The sequence below is a fragment of the Aquila chrysaetos genome, chromosome 12, assembly GCF_900496995.4.
Source record: "Aquila chrysaetos chrysaetos chromosome 12, bAquChr1.4, whole genome shotgun sequence".
Classification (NCBI taxonomy): domain Eukaryota; kingdom Metazoa; phylum Chordata; class Aves; order Accipitriformes; family Accipitridae; genus Aquila; species Aquila chrysaetos.
The window spans coordinates 12,291,234-12,310,144 of NC_044015.1; the positions used below are offsets into that span (position 1 = coordinate 12,291,234).

The window sequence follows — 18,911 nt, forward strand, 5'->3', positions numbered from 1 at the left end:
TGGAACAGGCTTCCTAGAGAGGTGGTGGTGCCCCAAGCCTGTCAGTGTTTAAGAGGCATTTGGCCAATGCCCTTAACAACATGCTTCAACTTTTGGTCAGCCCTGAATTGGTCAGGCAGTTGGACTAGATGATCATTGTAGGTCCCTTCCAACTGAAATAGTTCTGTTCTATTCTATTCTGTTCCTCCGGTAAAAGCAGCATAAATTTGTAAGTAGTAATGGTGCAATAATTACGGGAGTGTTGTCATGATGGTGATGATAAAGATTGGGAAGCCAGGTACCAGCATGTCCTTAGCTCACACACCCAAACAGCAATGCTTGACAGCATTCTCTTACAGTCGGTTACAGAAGAAATACAGAATTAAGTTTCCAACAAAACTCCTCCTTCCCATCTTGCCTCCATGCTATCGAACTGTATCAAACTTTCATATATAAATCTGATTATCAGTCATCGGCTCATCAGTGCACTGGTCCACTTGCTATAAGATATGATGTCTTCCAAGGAAGCATCCCTTACATGCAGTCTGCATAGGATGGTTTGCTGTGCGGGTGTGCACTCAGTGTTCAGTCACAATTAATCTCTTGGAATAAGCAGGAGACATGTTTCAGAGGTTATTTTTGCCACTGAACATCAGGACCTCCATACCTTACTCATTTTTTACAAGGCTGGGTTGAACATGCCTCTCTTCTAGTTAATGTGGACCAGCTGTGGGTTGTGCAAAGTTCCTTTGTGCTATTTTCTCTTTCTCATCTGTTTTCCTGTTCAAATCCCTACATACCACCGTGGGAGTTTTATGCTTTTTCTGCATGTGGGTTTTATTGCTAATCACAACAGAGATCATTGAAGGAGTGAGAAAAATGTAAGTTAGATGTTGCAGTCAATCAAGTACTTCTAATTCTCAGGCTTTATTGTGTTCAGCCTTTTTGGTTTTATGAATTGTCACCTCCAGATTACCTAAATTCCATTTAAAAAAGAGAAAAGAAATTTAAGGAGGTTGTTCACATTTACCAATCTAATAATATTGTCTTAAATTCTTCATCTGTTTTGAGCCTCTGCACCTGAGATGCTGCTATTTGATAAATTCACAGTTTTATTTAAACTCTATAATAAAAAAAGCATTTAAGTATGGACTACGCAAAATGCAAAACCATGTTATATTTTTTTTAAAAAAGATTGGTTTTCAAAGTTAAGCTTATTTAACTTATACACTCTGTGGTTAACAGTTTTCTGAAAACAAGCTTCCTTCTAAATAATTTTGTTGTTTTTTTTTTTAACAATACAGTAACCTAGAATAATCCATTTGTGTTTTCTTTTTCCCTTAGCAAGTGAAATAAATTGCTTGAAAACCCAATGAAAAAGAATAAACTTTGTGTGGTTTCTTTTAATTTGCCCAGGTTTTGCCTTTTATTCCCAGTGTACTGTGTCTCATTCAATTTTGTATTAACATTTTCAACTTTCATGGGGTAAAGTTTCTCTTCTGCATTATATATCGTGCCTGGGGGAGTGTGGGTACAAAACTCTTGGTGTTTTTCTGATAGATTCATGTGCTACAAAGGTAACCAGAGCAAAAAGCTGTAATAGGGGCTGAGAAAAGGCAGTGTTGGTACTGCAAGCACTCTTTTCCCCAGCTAGAAAGAATAATCACCAAAACCCTTCTTGTCCTACCAAAGGAAAAAAACCCTTTATTCAAGTTTCGGTGAGGCTGTTTACTGTGGGATAGCACATGTATGTTAGATAATATTTCTGTACTGGCACTGGGAATTTATTATTTGAAGAGCTGAAACGCCTAGTTGATAAATATTAAGGGCAAACTAGGAATCTTACTTTTCTTATTACTTACTTTCACGCTGGATTTCTATCTGGGTAACATTCATGTGCAGGAAAAATGGTGTCACGGTTTAACCTCAACCAGCAAGTAAACACCACACAGCCGCTTACTCACTTCCCCCCCCACCCAGTGGGATGGGGGAGAGAATTGGGGAAAAAAAGTAAAGCTCCTGGGTTGAGATAAGAACAGTTTAATAGGACAGAAAGGAAGAAAATAATAATGATAATAATAATAAAATGACAATAACAATAAAAGGATTGGAATATACAAAGCAAGTGATGCACAATGCAATTGCTCACCACTCACCGACCGATGCCCAGTTAGTTCCCGAGCAGCGATTGCCCTGGCCAACTCCCCCCAGTTTATATACTGGGCATGACATCACATGGTATGGAATACCCCTTTGGCCAGCTGGGGTCAGCTGCCCTGGCTGTGTCCCCTCCTAACTTCGTGTGCCCCTCCAGCCTTCTTGCTGGCTGGGCATGAGAAGCTGAAAAAATTCTTGACTTAGTCTAAGCACTACTTAGCAACAACTGAAAACATCAGTGTGTTATCAACATTCTTCTCATCCTAAATCCAAGACATAACACTATACCAGCTAGTAGACAGAAAATTAACTCTATCCCAGCTGAAACCAGGACAAATGGTTGGGGCGTTAAGAGTGGGGAGAGGAAGACGGTTCAGCATAGAACCTTTTCTCCGGAAATTGTTGTATGACTGTGCATTGTGTACTTTTTGCTTTAGCTCAGTTAAAATAGTGCAGGAAAAAATGAAATTAAAAAAACCCAACAGTGGCTTTTGGTGTGGTTTTTTTTTTTTCTAGCTCTTTACTTAAATTTTAAATAGCCTCCATTAGCATTGCTTTTCAGAGGAGGTTTTTTCAATGCAAGGAACATCCATGAGCAGACTCTTCTCTGTAGTAACTACTGTACATTGCTTGTTTGCCCTCTGATAATAAAAATCCAGGGAGGATGCAGGAGCAAAGAAATTGTTTGTATTGAACATATTATACAGAAAACTAGGGATCTGCGGGAGAGTACATACTGAACATTCCCCGTTTGTGGTGCCATGACTATACTAGATCAGAGAGCTACTGAAAAATTTCTGGAAGCCAGAACTGGAAATTCTTACTGAAGCTTCAGTCAGGAAAAACTTCCTTGGTGTCAGTCACATTTAAGCTTTTGAAACTATATACATGTAATTTTTAGCTGCTTTGCTTAATTAGGGTCTTTTCTAGTCAGCTGTTTTGGTTTTAGTTTGGTTTTTTCCCCAGCTGTTGAACTACACTGGTTCAAAATTTTTTTTTTCTTTTTTTTTTCTTGGTGCTCAGATGAGTATAGGATCAAACCAGTGGAAGAGGTCAAATACATGAAAAATGGGGGAGAAGATGATCAGAAAATAGCAGCCAGGAACCAAGAAAACTTGGTAAGGATTGAACTTATCGCTTATCTAATGAAATAACATGGCTCTGCTTTTGTAATGAAATATGCAACGTGCAGCACATTCAAGCTACAGCTTACACACAGCAAGAGGATTTTCTCCAAAATGTCATAACTCGCTGTGAAGCTTGCATAGAAGGTGCAAAATATGACTTTTTCCTGCTTGTTTTTCTGAATTAGGCTCCACTTGATCTTGGAGCAAGTGCTTCCACAATTATGCTTGCTCACCTCCTTTGCAGATCCGAATATACGCGCTTTGAAATGTATGTGTCTATATTGCAAACGAGTTGGTAGTAAAACAGCAGTGCACTGCCATTGAGAAAATGACCTACTTATGTAGATATTATTTGCTCTGTGCTTCCTGGTTTTACATATTTTAAAATTCACAGGGAAGGCAGTTTGGAATAGAAAATGCAGTATATTCATAACACAGCGGTCGCAAGAATCTTTTTGTGTGTGTTTCTTTTTCCCTGATTTGAGTACCTTGCAGGCTCATAGTTCCACTTACGGGAAGGAAGTCTCAGGTAAAGTCTTAGTACTACTTGAAATAACTAGGGTGCTGTTGAAGCAGCTTAAAAATCACAGTTGAGTCATTCTGGCCTTTCTGAGAAGTCATTTCTTCTCTTCTAAAGCTGAAGGAATGTTTTGTAATTGGCTGACTGGGGCTTTGTGCAGTTTAACTTTTTGAAGACATCTCACAATTATAATAGTTGGGTGCAAAATTTCACATCTCGTTCCACTCATTGATTGCAGCTTTCCTTCACGTAGGATTGTTTGGTTTTTCCCTCCATCAGTAAGACTGGGGGAACATCATCAGCAGAGTTCAGTGGAAACATAACCATTATCACCAGCTGAGGATTTGCCTTTTGCCGTCATTGGGCAGCTCTACAAAAATCCACTGTTTGAGGTTTTTTTTCTTTTCCTTAAGATGTAAGTGAGCTCCAGGCAACCTGGATACTTTATATTCCATCTTCTAGACACGCATACTTGCATTGCACAACTACACGTCCGTTCCTGTAGTAAATAGCAGAGTTTATTTTGCTGGCCTAACCTTATTGCTCAAGTGGAGGTTGAGCAGCAGGCAACACGATTTCTGCTTCAGTCCCCGGGTTAGGTATTTGCCGCCTGCAATTTTGCACTGCTGATGCTCCAGTGGAAAACGCAACTTCAGTTTGCAGCAGGATTTGGGGGTTTTTTAGTGCCTCAGAAACATTGCTGAGACTATCACCTTTTCTAGCAGCATCCACAGTGCATTCAGCTTTATCACCAGTGAAAGCACCTTTCTTCTGAACTGGAAAAAGTGTGACTGTAAGATTTTTTTTGCTCATTTTAGAGACCCCAGTGCTTTGTTGGTAAACAGAGAAAAAGGAAGAATGAGCACAATCCTCAGGGGTTTTTTTTCATAAAAAAATGGAAAAGTCTAGCAGGTTAAATTTTAAACTACCCTTCAGCTGTAGTTAAAATTAGAATATTTGCAAAAGGTAACATGCCACTTGAATGACAACAAGGAATAGTTCAGGAAAGCTTACGTGTGCTGAGGTGACACAGTCGCTGAAGTTGTATTCAAAACTAAATAGAGATATTTTGCACTTTTGTTAGTGCCTGCTTTCTTGTAGCACTTAAGTGTTAGCCTGATTAAATTCAGGAAGAGACGTTTCTACAGCACAGTGCTTATTATTTTATTATTGACGGGTCACATTTGATGGGAGCAGTGGGTTTGTTGGAAAATATAACTTAATATGGAGTTGGAGGGCTGGTATAGCTCTCTTCTCTGTCATATCTATCAGGGGAAAAAGGCAATAACACAAGAAAGTCTTCAATCAGACAGGATGTACATACTTTAAAACAAAAACCATCTTGCACACCAAAAAGGCTTTATTTTCCTTTGCCTCATCTTACTATAAGTAGATTACATTGTCTGTAATGTATGCAGCTTTTTAATCCTGGGAATTGTCAAGTGCTTGTCACTCCTGGATTTTTTAAAGGGGTTTCACTGTTCGAGTTCTCCTTAGTAAACATATTTTAGTTCACTGCTTAGGAGATGGGTTAAGCTACCCATCACTCAGGCTTTAGTTTTCTTAACATGTGAAAAGTTGGCAAGCGCTTACGTAATCCCGTCTTCTCATCAGCCATTTCCAGGCAACAGAAATTTTATTAACAAGAAAAGGCGGTGGGAGAATTGACCAGCCTTTTTTCCTCCTCTCTTGTTTCTTAATCCCATGTTTCTTTATTGTCACAGCGCTGCTAATTCACATCTCCTTCAGAAACATGGCCCAGATGAGATGTATAACCTGAATGTCTTTATAGTCTGTTCCTTGGGAACTGTTCTGGTATGGGTTATTTTATCCTCTGATACTTGTGCTTGAATTATGTTATTCAGATGCCACAGAATTTTGGGGTCCCATTATCATCACTGTTACTTTTTTAAGGTATTTTGAAGTCTCACTCAAAAAAAAAAAATCTCTGCTCAAGTGAAAATAAAACCGCTTCACTTGTAACTTAAGCTCTTTGATGTGGTGCCATCTCTGCCTTTGGTGTTGCAATTTTTCTGAGTCTGGGAAAAAAAAAAAAGGTCATGCAAGTAGATAAAGAGAATGGGAGGACATGGCAGACACGAGGCAAGTTGTTGTTTTGTATTGGGGTCCTGTGGTCAGGGTCCCAGGCTTTTATTCTGTTTAAGGAGAGAGCTGGGGAAGGGCTGGTACAAGTGTGGGTATCTGTGGGAGAGATGAGGCTCTGTCAGTGAATCACCATCTTCTCAGCTTCAACCTGAGGCATAAGCAGGGCTCTAAACTTGAGCAAGGCTGACATTGTAAAGCAGAAATACTCCCAAGATGTATTGACAATGGGAATGGCTGTGCTAGGGCTGTGTGCCAGGTGAAACAGAAGATGCTCCATGTGAAGACATTTTCTGGCAGAATCAAAGGCCTCCTTGAATTGAAATGTAGGCTCTTGACAAGGCGGGGGCGGGGGGGGGGGGTCAGAAAGGAAGAAAAGATTAAAAAGCCAAGCTTGTTTCAAACTCTGGCAAAGTCACTTACTGTTTTCCTGCCGTTCCTTTGTATCCATCAGCCTGATTCACTTCTTTATGCAGGTTGTTCCTCCAGTTCTCCACTTGCTGCTGGGATCTCTCTGGTCCTGGTTTCATTCCTGGTACCTCTGGCTCCTGGCACCTTCCTGAGCATCCTGCCTGGGATCTCCATCCTCAAAATGAAGCCAGACACATTGCACTTGGTGGGGAAGAATCTTGAGCTGACAGTCACGCATCCTTGTAGCCTGCAGAGAGGAATGGGATGTAGCAGGATTAGGTGCTGGAGACCTGGGATTACACTGCATGCTGGCACTCTGCACCACACACTTTAATAGCTGCTCAGCTAAAACAGGGACATTTGGAGTCAAATCTGTAAAGAACTAGTAGACAGATGAAAGAAAGAAGTAATTTGTGCTATATACTATATACATTTTTTGATCACAAGTGTTGGGCTATATATATGTATATAAGAAAACATGGAAATTGTGCTAACTTTCAAATGAAGTGTGATTGCACATAGAAGGTCACGAGTGTATTATTATTCCTGGAGGTAAATAAGCAACTGTGATGGTTATTTGTGCATTCAGAAGCAGAAGGCCTGGCTGTGATGGTTTATCAGGGGCCTGGGTTAGTGTGGCTGGGAAGGCAGGAGGGCTGGTTTTGCCCCCGGCAGGCTAGGCTCAGGCAGGGTTGTTGGCTCAGACACAGCCAAGACGATGCTGTCTCCACGCACAGCTTGGTGCCAGCATGCCAAGTGAGGTGATGAACCCCCATGTGTCAAAACTAAACCTCAACTCCCTGTGGATCAACAGCAGCTCAGCAAAACCCCACTGGGGCAGAGGTGAGCTCTCCCCCATCTTTTGGAGGGGACTCTGGGTTGTTTAAGGGTTTTATGATAAGCCTTCTCCAAAACAAAGAGAGTTTTACCAACTTTGAGTTTAGCACAAAAGCTAATCATGGCTAATCACATACGTCACATACCTGGTTTTGTTACTTTGGAAAGCTAAGATGCTAAAAATCAGGAAGTATTAACATTTTAAAAGGCTAATTCTACTCTAAAACATACCTGCTACAAGCGGGTATCACCGGAATAAATAACACATTTTACTGTTTCTAAAGATCTATTAATTTTGTGTTTGGAAAGGACTCACTGTTTAGCTCTACAGCATCATGTTAAATATACAGAGTACAATCATAACAGCCTATTTAACATTCATAATAGGACGAATTTAATTGTCCTCATTTCCATACTCTTGCAGCACTTATGGCTTTCCATTGTAAAATTTCATTGCCAGAAAAGGTAAAATAAGAAGGAGTGTTGTATTCATGCAGCTTAGCATTGCTTTGGCAAACTTGATGACCTGTATCAGTTTTCCTCTGAGATGGTTTGTAATAGTACAGATACCTCTGAAAGTATCAAATACCTAAAGCTATATTTTTTTTTGTGTTAGGTGGTTAACTTGATATTTATTGCAGTTCAGTTTTTAGATGTTTTTGTAACTTCTACTAGTAGAAATCTTCTTCTGGTCTGCATTAGCACAAAAGGCTACTTAATGGGATTTTTATTCTTTGTTATCCAAACCCTCCAAACAATTGGGCATAATCCCCTGTTTTGTCCTGAAGCTCCATAGTGAAATTGCATGTTAGAGCTTGAGATGTATTCCTGCTGGAGTTGGAAGAAGATTGCCTCTCTCCATTGCTTTTGCTATCTCTCACTCCGCCTTTAATAACACAAACAATGTTTTACTCTTTTTTTTTTTTTTTCCCAATAAGTATAAATTTCCACTCCACTTACCTGCAAATGTAATTTTTGTCAGCCTTGCATGCGCTGTTATTTCCTAACTGTGTCTCGAGCTTCTCAGCCCAGCTGCTGTTCTCCATTTATTATTCAGCTCCGTAATACTTAGTATTGCAAAACCTCAGTCTCTGTGGCTCTGTATTCAACACCAGTTATCATTTTCTGCAGTGATATGTTAAAAATAGACAGTAGTATCTGATAGATGAAGTGTATGAAATTAAAAGCCTAGCAGAAAATGAGGAATGAAACAACTAACAGCTCTATAAAATGTAATATGTGAAAGTGAAGATATTGTGCATAATATAAATATTTAAATAGGTATGCAAAATATGTATTGTAGATACATCAATCATAAACATTTCGTGATGTGTAATGCAAATATTGGCATATGTCTGAATTCCAGATCGATTTAGGAAAATAGCTTTTTAATTCTATTACCAAGCTGCCTAATCTAGGTGCTAAAATAAATAAGAAGAAATAAGCTAACTAAAAGAAATAAGCTAGCTGCCACTCTCTGGGGATAAATTTATTGGGGGTATTTGTGGTGTTTTCCTTTCTATGTATGCAAAATACTACAAGTGCAAATTTAAGCATGGGAATACAATTAATTTGGTACTTTAAAGTGTTTAAAGGCACTGCTGCTTACTATTTCTAGATAAGCTTTGAATTACTATGTTTTAAGTGTGTAACTATATTTATCACAGCACTGTTGTAGTACATTGGTGAAGAGCTTTGTAAAAATTAGAATTAGTATCATATTAATGTATACTACAGTACTAAGATTTCAGGCTGTAATTTCCTAATTATTTATTTTAAACCATTTTGAAACAATGGCATGTTTCAAAACACATGATTTCAGGATAGAACTTGCTCATGCTCTGCTTATAAGGGGAGAGAAACCAGAAATGCCCAAGACTGACAGCACTCAAGCCCTTTGAAAGAAGAGGTTTTCTTGGGTTTTGTCTACCCTGAAGAATTTTGGTGTGTTAAATCCTGTGTTGACCCCTCATTTGCTTTTGGTGCTGTATGCAGCATCAACCAGGAGACCCTGTCCCACTGCTGGCACAGTGTCAGCTCCAGGTATGAGTGTTGGGATGATTGCATCATGTTGGTTCATTATCCACTGTCAAGGATGGATATCTAGATATCTTTCTGTGTATAAAGGAGAGACTATTAAATTCTCTGCCTCTTGCTGCCCTATTTTCCCTTCTCCTATTTTCAGATATAAAGCCTCAGCTCAACAAAACGCTTGAAGACGTTGTTGGCTCTTGTGTTGGAATCCAGGCAGGAAGAAAAGCACAAAACCCCACCGAAAAGTATAGCTTAGGTCATCCTGGGAGGGAAAAAGAAATTGAGATGCCCTTTTTCTTCAGTTCCTGGGGCATAAGAATACTAAAAGGACAAAGTGAGCATCACCAGATGTGCATGGAGACTTGATAACGTGCAGGGGTTGCTAGACCACCCACCCATTGCATCTCCTGTAGTCCTGAGAGCTGGAAAAGAGAGCAGAGAAGTTGAGGGCTACAAAGCAAGGCTACTCCCCCACACGTTTTCCCATAAGGAGAGGCATCCACTTTGCCTAGATGCTGCATCAGCCAAATCCTGGGGCCCCGAGGGAGGTCTGTGGAAACAGGTCCCACAGGCTCCTCGCAGACCAGCGCAGAGATGCTCCCCATCTGGACTGCTCCTCTCTCGAGTTCAAGAAATAAACCACAGAACAAAAGCTGTCGCTACAAAACGCAGCTACAGAATAAGTAAGTAAATGAAAGCCAGGGATTAAAATTTAAAAGTAACTAAATGAAGGAGTGACGAGCATAGTATCAAGCTCCTTTCTGCCAGAGGTGGCAGGGTTCACATTAGGATAAAGGAGGCAGCATCCCACGCCCCGCAGGCAGGCAGGCAGGCAGGCTGGGGTGCCTGTGAACCTCCCAGACCCTGGCAGCTGCAAGGGCAAAGGTGTCGTTTCCTCGAGGCAGAGCTGCTCTGAGCAGTGCTGGGACAGACTGGGCAAAGCAAATGATGTGCCCCAGTCGGTGAAGAGGAATTTTGCTTTTTACTTTTGTTATATGATACCTAAGACATTCCCCTGGGAATATATAGTTGTTTATTGGATGTATTTTCCTCCACTCCTCATCAGTGCATTTTATGCTGCAGATATTCCAGGTTCCTTTCCCAGGGAAATTAAAATAATAAAATCATCCTTTGGGTTGGTTTTGTTTTTTTTTTTTTCAAAGTCTGAGATCCTAAATGAATGCTGCCCTATTGCTATCAGCACTAAGTAATTACAACATTTCAATTTTCATAAACCAGCCTCTCCAATGTTTTTGGAAGAAATGCATTTGAAGCTGAAATAAAAGTGCACAGAAAGGATATTGTTACTAGAGCCAGCTATTTTAAATGCCATACAATTAGCTCATTTTCATATTGCCCATTTCATTTCAAGTTTGCAGTGATATTCTTCAAAGAATGGTTTGTCATAATGAATTTATGACAGTTTTAGCTCATTCCACTTATGGGTCACTGCATATTATTTAGACATCAAAGTAAATGATTGCTCTGAGTATTAATATTCTTTTTCTTCTGGATTCCATTAAAAATTATTTTGGTGGAAGAAGTATTAATTTTTCCTCTAGTATTTAATTTTTGAAAATCTATAAAATAAGTGGATACTATTAAAAACGTTTTTAGCAAGTCAGAAAATAACATACACACTAATTGTGCTCCAGATACATTTCTTCAGACAGGTCCCTGTTTCAGTTTTCATCCTCCGTTGAGTGAATCTTCATAGTGTTCTGTTGAGAGGTAGAATGATAAAATTTATCAGGCTCTTGATGGATGTGATTTTAAAGTAGAAAGCTTAAAAAAAAAAAAAAAAAGATATTTCTTTCTAAGCATATTAAAATAACAGTGTCCAGAAGCAACATGTAATTGCAGTCTTGCTAATGTTTGCTAGGAAAAAAAAATAGTAATGAAGGTCTAATGCCCAAGAGCTTTGGGCAGGTGTCAGGAGCAAGTTTTCAGGATCAGCTACATCATCAGTGTAAAGGATTCTTGCAAAACCTGCAGAAGTGTTCCCATCACTTGTGGGAGTAGATCATTTTCCATATGGGTTGTGTTTTTTCCATGCCTGTATCATTTTAATGGGTGAGTTTGACTGGGATGTTTTTTCCCCTCTCTGGGAAAGCTGATGCTTTTGAGAAGGAAGATGGACATGGAGCTGTTGGTGAAACAGGAGTCAGCAGTGATGGCAAGGTTGCTTTTTGGGAGTGAACAATGCTGCTGGTTTTGAAATCCTCTGCCAATATAAGCTGCATCCCTCTGTTCAGGGTCCTCTTAAAAGTCCAGCCAAGTTGCTGTCCCTTCACTGTTAGGCACTGGCTGAAAATTTGCTTTGCCAAGGAAGTCCTTTTTCACAGCAGTCCTACCTAGGACCTAAAGTGCAAAACTTAAAGCATTGCTGCTTGTTGGCTGAAACGTGTCGGACTTCTCCAGACAACGTCATCCAAGGTTTATAAATGTCAGCATCTGAAGCCTGAGCAGGATGCTGCTGTGGTGAGCCCTGGCAGTGGCAGGCGAATGGGCACGGCAATGTCCCTCCGTAGCCCCGAGTATACTCACCCACCAGCAGCCACAAGCTTGTGGGCATTTCTCAAATCCTCTCTTTGTCGTCATCCTTGTGCTTGAAGTTATCAAGGCCATGGGCATTTGTGTGTATGTTCTGCAACTTTGCAACGTGCAACTTTCAATGCTGCTTTCCAGGAGGAGGTATAGAAATGTATACTGTTCCCTGTAATAGTTTATCATGCACTTTGCGGTAAACGAGCCTGCGTTGCCGTGCTGCCAGGATCAGCCATTTGAAGATGAGTCAGCTGGCCAAAATATATAGATTATATATAAAATTTGTTATTTAAAAACATTATACATAAAGCTCTGGAAGTTTTTTATTTAAGTGTTTCTTCCATGACTGTTGAGGACTGGGAACCCCCCCCCCTTTTTTTTTTTAGAGCTGAGATTCTTTTTTATTCTTTCTGTTATTTTTTTAAGAGTTTGAGCATCTCAAAACTGGAGGAACTGAAGCTTTAAGAAAGATGAGCGGTAAGATATTGAAAGCTGTCAGCAACAGAAGCTCTCTGTATCCTCTCTGCTTTGGTACTTGCTTTTCAGTGATTGCCTGCTAGGTGTTAATTCTGCTGTTTTGGAACAGAGAATAAAACAAGATACAGGCAGAAATGAAAACACAGAAATGCCTAAAATCATCAAAAGTTGCTGTCAGAGAATAAAGCTGGCAAATCCAGGCAGCTGTGTTGACTGCTAGTCTGAGAGTGCCTGGGTGGGAGTACCACTGACCACTGGTGAGCTGTGGTCTGCTGTCCTCCTGTCTCCTTTTGATAGGGTTGAGGTAGAAGTTCACCCTTTCATCTGTTCACATTTAATTATAGACAATATTATATGGGTTTGCTCAAGCTTTCTTTTCAGGTATAGGACTCTCTCAACTGAGACAGCTGTGGCGAAAATGTAGGGCCTAGGATTTACACATATCTGGTGAGATGCTAATTTCAGACTATTGATGTACACAGAAATAATAAGCAAATTTATCCATAGATATTTCATTAGATGTTTAACTATGCAGCCTTAATGATCTCTCAGTTTTAGTTTGAATACAATATTGCACCTGGAAAAGAAAGTTTCAAGATGCTGAGAGATGGGATGGGCTGGTTCAGACCCCAAACCAATACTGGATTTATTAATTTTGATTTACTGAAGCTGAAGCAGTGCCCTTGCAGGGCTGCGACATTCAGTGTTGGTTTCAGGCAAATCCTTCTTACAGTCAGTGTATTTTTGCTGTAACTTGTTTATACTGTGACTATTTTTTTCAGTGGAAAAAGTGTTTTCTTTTGTGAACTTCCCTAACTAATGTCTTCAAAGACCAGTTAAAAGAGGTAAACTTGAAGCTAGTCAAATGAACTGTTGTCTGCTGTACGTAAAAGATCTCCAGCACCCAGTTCTCAGGATTTAATGCTCTGCAGTGGCTGGGGTCCTGTGACAGATGCTTCCTTCTCTCCTACATTTATCCTGTGTTTCTTTGGCCAATGTCAACACTTTGATCCTCTGGGCTGTTTATAGAGAAACGCATCTTTAAAGTGGTTTCTAGTAGCTGGAAGCTCAGCTTGCTTGCACTGAATTACGATGGCTTTGTATAGATTCAGAGATCAAATTTAAAGGCGAGGACTGACCATTATAAAAGGATGGGATTTGTTCATTTTTTAGAGAGGAGATTGCTTATGCTGTCTTCTGAGGTTGGTGACAGCTGGTTTGATCTCAAATGCAGCAAAACAGATGACGCTTGACGGTTCTCTAATGCAAAGTAGACCTTAACATCCATGTTGGCTATCTCTCTCAGGTGGAATTTAATGCATCTTCTTGAGTGACAGGCAAGAAAGGTGGCGTCTTCTGCAGCCAGCAGAGCTGCTAGGGTGAGTACGATCCAAAGCCCCAAAGAGGAATCTGCATTAGCGGCTGCCAAAAGCAAGCGGGAGTTAAATGACCATCTTAGGAAGAGGTTGGGGAGGTAAAGAAGGAAGGGCAAAAGGTGAAAGGTGGGCAGAAGAGAGGAGGAGGAGCAGAAACGCTACAAGGAGTGGCAAGAAGAGATTCAGAGGGCTCTCTGCAGCCCTGAACTTCTCAGCTTGCCTTAGTTGAGGAGAGGCATCCTTCCTGTAAACAGTGGGGCACCCTACGGGCTACCTTAATGAGACATGCACCTCATTACTGATGTGTAGGGAGACACCCGGGTTTCCTTCAGCAAAGGTAGCATACCACCAGCCAACGTTTTACTCAGCGTTAAATCCATATAGCGGTAGCTGAGGGCACTCATCAGCTCTAAAAACAATTTTGATGGGGCCTTTCTGATGTAGGTGGGAACTTACTCTTAGTATTTCTTTCCAGGTGTTTTGTGGGTGGTCTGGTGATTTTTATATGATCTCTCCCAGTTTAATCCCACAGGGATTGCTGTGGTCACAGTGTTGCCCTGTAGGAGATGGGTCAGGTCCTGTGTCTCAGTCTTTACTCTGTACCTCTGGATGGTCTTACTGGCCGTACTGGTGCAGAGATTTCAAGAGGCAGGTCTGTGCTTTTGCCATGAACAGCACATGATAGCAGCACATTGCATAATCTGGATTTGTCATTATTTGAAAAACAGAGTTTTCTAACATATTTTTTAATGAGCGTTTTCAGTTTTAAATTTGCTTCTTTTCTGTTAAAAGCCCAGTTGCTTGTCTGTTACAGGATTATAAAACCAGGAGCTCCCAATCCATTTTGCACCATTATTGTTTTGAAATGCTTGCAATTTTTTTCACTATCCAATCCATACAAGACTTTCTTCATCACCTAGATTATTTTTAGTGTTGTTTTTTCCCCACTCTTCTTGGTTATTTAGTAAGAAATGTAAAAAATACTTTTAGAAGCAACATACAGTAGAAGATCCAAGAGTGAGAAGTACTTGCAGGAATAAAAGTTGTAGCAGGAGAGCACTAATTATTTAACTAATCTTCAAAATGACAATATTTGTTGTACTGAATGAGCATGAAAAGTTATTTTCCTGTTTCAATAGTTGCTGCTTTTGTTAGGTTTTCCACCTGTTAGGCAATTGTACGCTCACATTGTTATTGAGCGGGAATGTTTTCCACCACTGCAGCAGTTGTTTTGTGTTTGCTTGCTTGATATTTTCATTGTGCTTCATCACAATATGGGAATAAAGTTGGTAAATATTTAAAATTTGCCATGGAGAAAATGGTGGTATTTTGCATGAAATTATTTGAAACTGCAGTGGATGTTTTTAAGTGGGTTTTTTTGTTTGGTTGGTTTTTTTAAATTCTTTCAGGGAAATGAGGAGTCTCTGCAGGGGCTGGACTACCCAGGCATTTTATCAGCTTAGGTTTGCTGGGACAGTGCTGCAGTGAAGGCCATGTGTGGGCAGAAGACATCCTGATTTAATGTCTTCTCTAGAGAAAGTGAAAGAGAACTGGAGATGCCTGTTGGGGAAGCTCATTAGCTGTATTAATGGGCTCGTTGAGCTCTTTAGCCTTAATTATTGCATTCTCAGGGTGACAGGCTTGGCAAATCCAGGTCTCCCCGAGACCTGGCATGACCTCAGAAGGTGCTCCCCTGTTTGTTTTCCTCCTGCTGCACATTTTGGGACAATTGAGAAGGTAACAACATCCCTCAGCCTATGTTGGTCTACCTTGCCAAGGGGGTTTGCCAGTGCTGGGGTGGCCACTGCGGAGGTCTCCAGGGAAGTGTGAGCTGTGGGATGATCCCTGAGGAGGTGAGTGAACCAAGAGGAAGGAATTTATTCCTCGTGGTGGATGGAAGTGGGGTTGTGTAACTTACACACACGGCTAAGGGAGAGTGATGGTGTTCCTGGTGTTCGAGGCATTGCTGGTGCCCTACACAGACACTGCAAAAAAAAGAAACTAGCAGTGTGATAGACTTGTGAAGGGGAAGGGGAGGGATACAAATGTAATGTTTTCAGGAATTTTGGGGGGTATTAAGTGAAATTGGAGGATTTTTTTTTTCTTTTTCTAAATGAGAAGCTTTTTCAATTATTTATTTACTTATATAAGATGCCTGGAGCATCAGTTAGGCACTTGCCCAATAGAGTGGGCCTAAACAATTTTTAGTCTTACAAAGTTGAAGGTGGCAACTTAAGCTCCTGTTTTAAATAGAGGGATGGAGGCTGGAGTTGGGACTATGTGAATGTTCGGGGTTCACATCACCTCTGCATCAGTAAACTCCCTGTCTGGCAAGTGGTGGGGCACTGCTGATATTTTCAGCTTTGCTGCCACCTCTGGCTAGTCGATGTGAAATTCCCAATATCAGATATCTGCCTCCAGTTGGACTACAAATGCTTCAGCCACTTTGAAGGATAAAACGATGAGCATATCTGTCCATCTCTACTATGTACGCTTAAACAGGGCCTAGAAGGGGCTCAGCCTGGTTTTATTTTCACTATAATTTTACTTTTCGGCTTTGGTTGTTCCCCTTTGCTTTTGCAGGTTGCTGAGACCAGCTGCTCTGCAGGCAGCTGAGAGACTCAAGTGTGTGTGTTGAAAGGGATTTCTGCATTTCAACTGGTGGAAAGAGGAGGAGAAAATTGGATTAGGAGAAGGGGAATCAATATAAGATTATACCCTTCAAGGGTTCAGGGGTTTTTTTTTTTAAGTAAAAACAAAAACAAAGTCAGGGAGGAAAAAAAAATCTATTAAAATAAATTTATGCTTGTAAAAGCAAGCACTTTGATATTATGAAAGTGCTGGGCAGATAATTCAGGCTCTTGTGCATACGGAGGATGATGCAGTTTGGAATTAGATGTAGTTATGTTATAAAATAAATCTCCTGTATACATGAATAATTTTTAATGTGAAGCACTACTTTACACAGCGAAGTAATACTGAACTAAGCTAATATGCAGCTTACCGAACAGTCTCATGTTTGTTCTCACTGGGAAGAAGACCTTTTTTTGGCTTTAAATTGTTTGCTCCTTGCTCCTGCAAGAAGCAGTATTATTAGAGTTCAAATGCAGCTCTCCGGTGCTCCACTTTCATCTCCCACACTTGATCTGCGCAAACCACACTGGCTGCGTACTTCTGTGTGCTGCTTATATCTAATATGTAATCTTTCCATGGGATAGCATCAAAGACAGGCGGCTTTAAATAAAATAAACAAGCTGCCAGGTAGTCTATGCATGGGAACACAAACCCAATGCTTTTTAATAAGGTAATAATATTATAATTGTGTGTGTGTGTATATATATATATTTAAATGTAGTTTGTATTACAGCAGCACCTGAAGGCAGTAGTTGGGAATCAGAAGCAGCTGCTCTGCCTGCAAACACGGGCTCATATATTGCCAATTCTTCCCAGAAATTTTGTCCAAACCAGCACTTTTATTCCAAAATCCATCTACTTCCAGGCAAGCGACCTGGGGGTAAGTTTCCAAACCCCAAAGTATTAAATGAAAGGCAAAAGCTGGAGAGGGCAAAGGCATGGTATGCAACAGAGTGTGATATACTGCCATCCTGTTCCCCCAATATTTGGATGTCGGATTCTGCGGTGTGAGGGGACAATTTGGATGGGAGTGGGAGTGAGCACACCGTCAAGCTGCCCTTTTCCCTTGGTTTTCTTCTTTCCTTTAGCCATTCAGAGAAATGAAGCTGCTGTGAGAGAGAGAGGAGGGACAGGTTTGATCATCAGGTGTGGTGGAAGCAGGGGGGTGATTTCAGGGTTGGAGAGATGCTGGCAATGTTGTTAAATGCTGCGTGTTTGCTAGATCTCCCTCACTTTTTAGACTTGGAGAGCACGTAAGGAATCGTTGCCTTAGCAAGCATACCTTAGCTAAACATAGGAAATCCTCAGCCCTTTCAGGTGGCTGCTGGGGCTCTGAAATAACTGGCTTCAAGTTGCTTCATAGTCTTGAAGAGTGAGTCAAGGTCTAAATGTGCTTTATTTTTTATAAGGGCTTGGCTCGATGCACAAGTTTAGCAGCTAGTGTATCTGTAGGATTTGTTGCTTGTGGAGATCTCCCGGCTCTCTAAGTCACTCTGGCCTGCCCAGCTTTTCCAAAGATTAACATCCGTATGGGAATGCTGTCTCTGAAGCGATGTTTACACTCATTTCCTTCCAAAGGAAAACACTCAGGATTGAAAAAGGACTTTGGCAGTGCTGTGGAAACGATGACGGCAGATGCAAGGAGACGGTGGCATGTCTTTCCAAAGTACAGCTTGTTCTTAGCGGGTTGTGTATTGAGTTTTCTGCATCCTTTTTTTTTTTTTTTTTTTTAAAAAAAAAAGCAAGCAGAAATCTTTTACCGAGCTAAAGGCATTGCTCAGCCTTGCAGCAAACCCAGCCGGGGCTGGCCACCAGCCAAGCCTTTGCTAGCCGCAGCCTGCACACCATATAACTCCTCTAAGAATAGCCCCGTTGCTCTTCTAAAAAAATCCCCCCAAAAAAGATTTTAGCAATGCATTGTCTTCTTCCCTGTTGTAAAGAGGTGGAGTTTGGAGGGGATTTTTCCCCCCCACCATGATGGTGTCCGTTGTTTCGCCTGTGCCTGCAATGAGCTATCACTAATGCTGAGAAATATTTTTGGACTTAATGCGGTGAGTCAGGGCTTAGCCATAAGTTGGTCATGGGATAGAAAGGATACAGATTGTCTGTTGCCCAGTGTCTAGTTTCAGCGATTTCAGAAACATGAACAATTTCTCAACTCATGTTAATTAGACTCATAACTCTTTCTGAGATGATCTAAGGCAAGGATTAATTATAAAAGTTTCTTGGTGTTAGAACATGTTTCGTTAGTTAAAGTTTGGCATGCTTTCGTTTTATGATTAGCATGAAAGAATTTTCCTCTACTTGAAATCCCTAAATACACCATTCTATCTTGCTATGTAAATAATCATATTTATGAGTTTATCTGAACAAATCTAACTGTTAAATGGGCAAAACACATAAAAGGCCCAAGCACTACCAGCCAATTTGAACGCTCATCGAGTGGACTTGCATATTTCTCATGGGCTTGGTTGTGTTTTGGAAGCTGTTCTTCTGGCTGTACTTGATTTCTCACTTAAATAAAACACACCATAGATTATTTTGCTATTTAATTTAAAAAATAAGTGACCTAACTAAGTGCCCTTACATGCTTCACCTTTTGTCTCCATAGACAGGGGCTTTTCCAGGGCCAGCTCAGTGGAGTCTTGATGGAGATGGGGATCCAGTAGTCCCATGTTAAACCACGTCCTTTGGTTGTATTTCCTTAAA

The 18,911-nt window shown here is 40.6% G+C and overlaps 1 protein-coding gene across 2 annotated transcripts in view; it reads left to right on the top strand.

The window, feature by feature from the left end:
* C12H1orf21 (chromosome 12 C1orf21 homolog) overlaps positions 1 to 18,911 on the top strand; it is a 130,556-nt gene that overhangs the window by 74,858 nt on the left and 36,787 nt on the right. For both annotated transcript variants that reach the window (XM_030031871.2, XM_030031872.2), the window contains exon 3: positions 3,160 to 3,254. In XM_030031871.2, the coding sequence (XP_029887731.1) occupies positions 3,160 to 3,254 (95 nt within the window). The remainder of the gene's footprint in view (positions 1 to 3,159; positions 3,255 to 18,911) is intronic.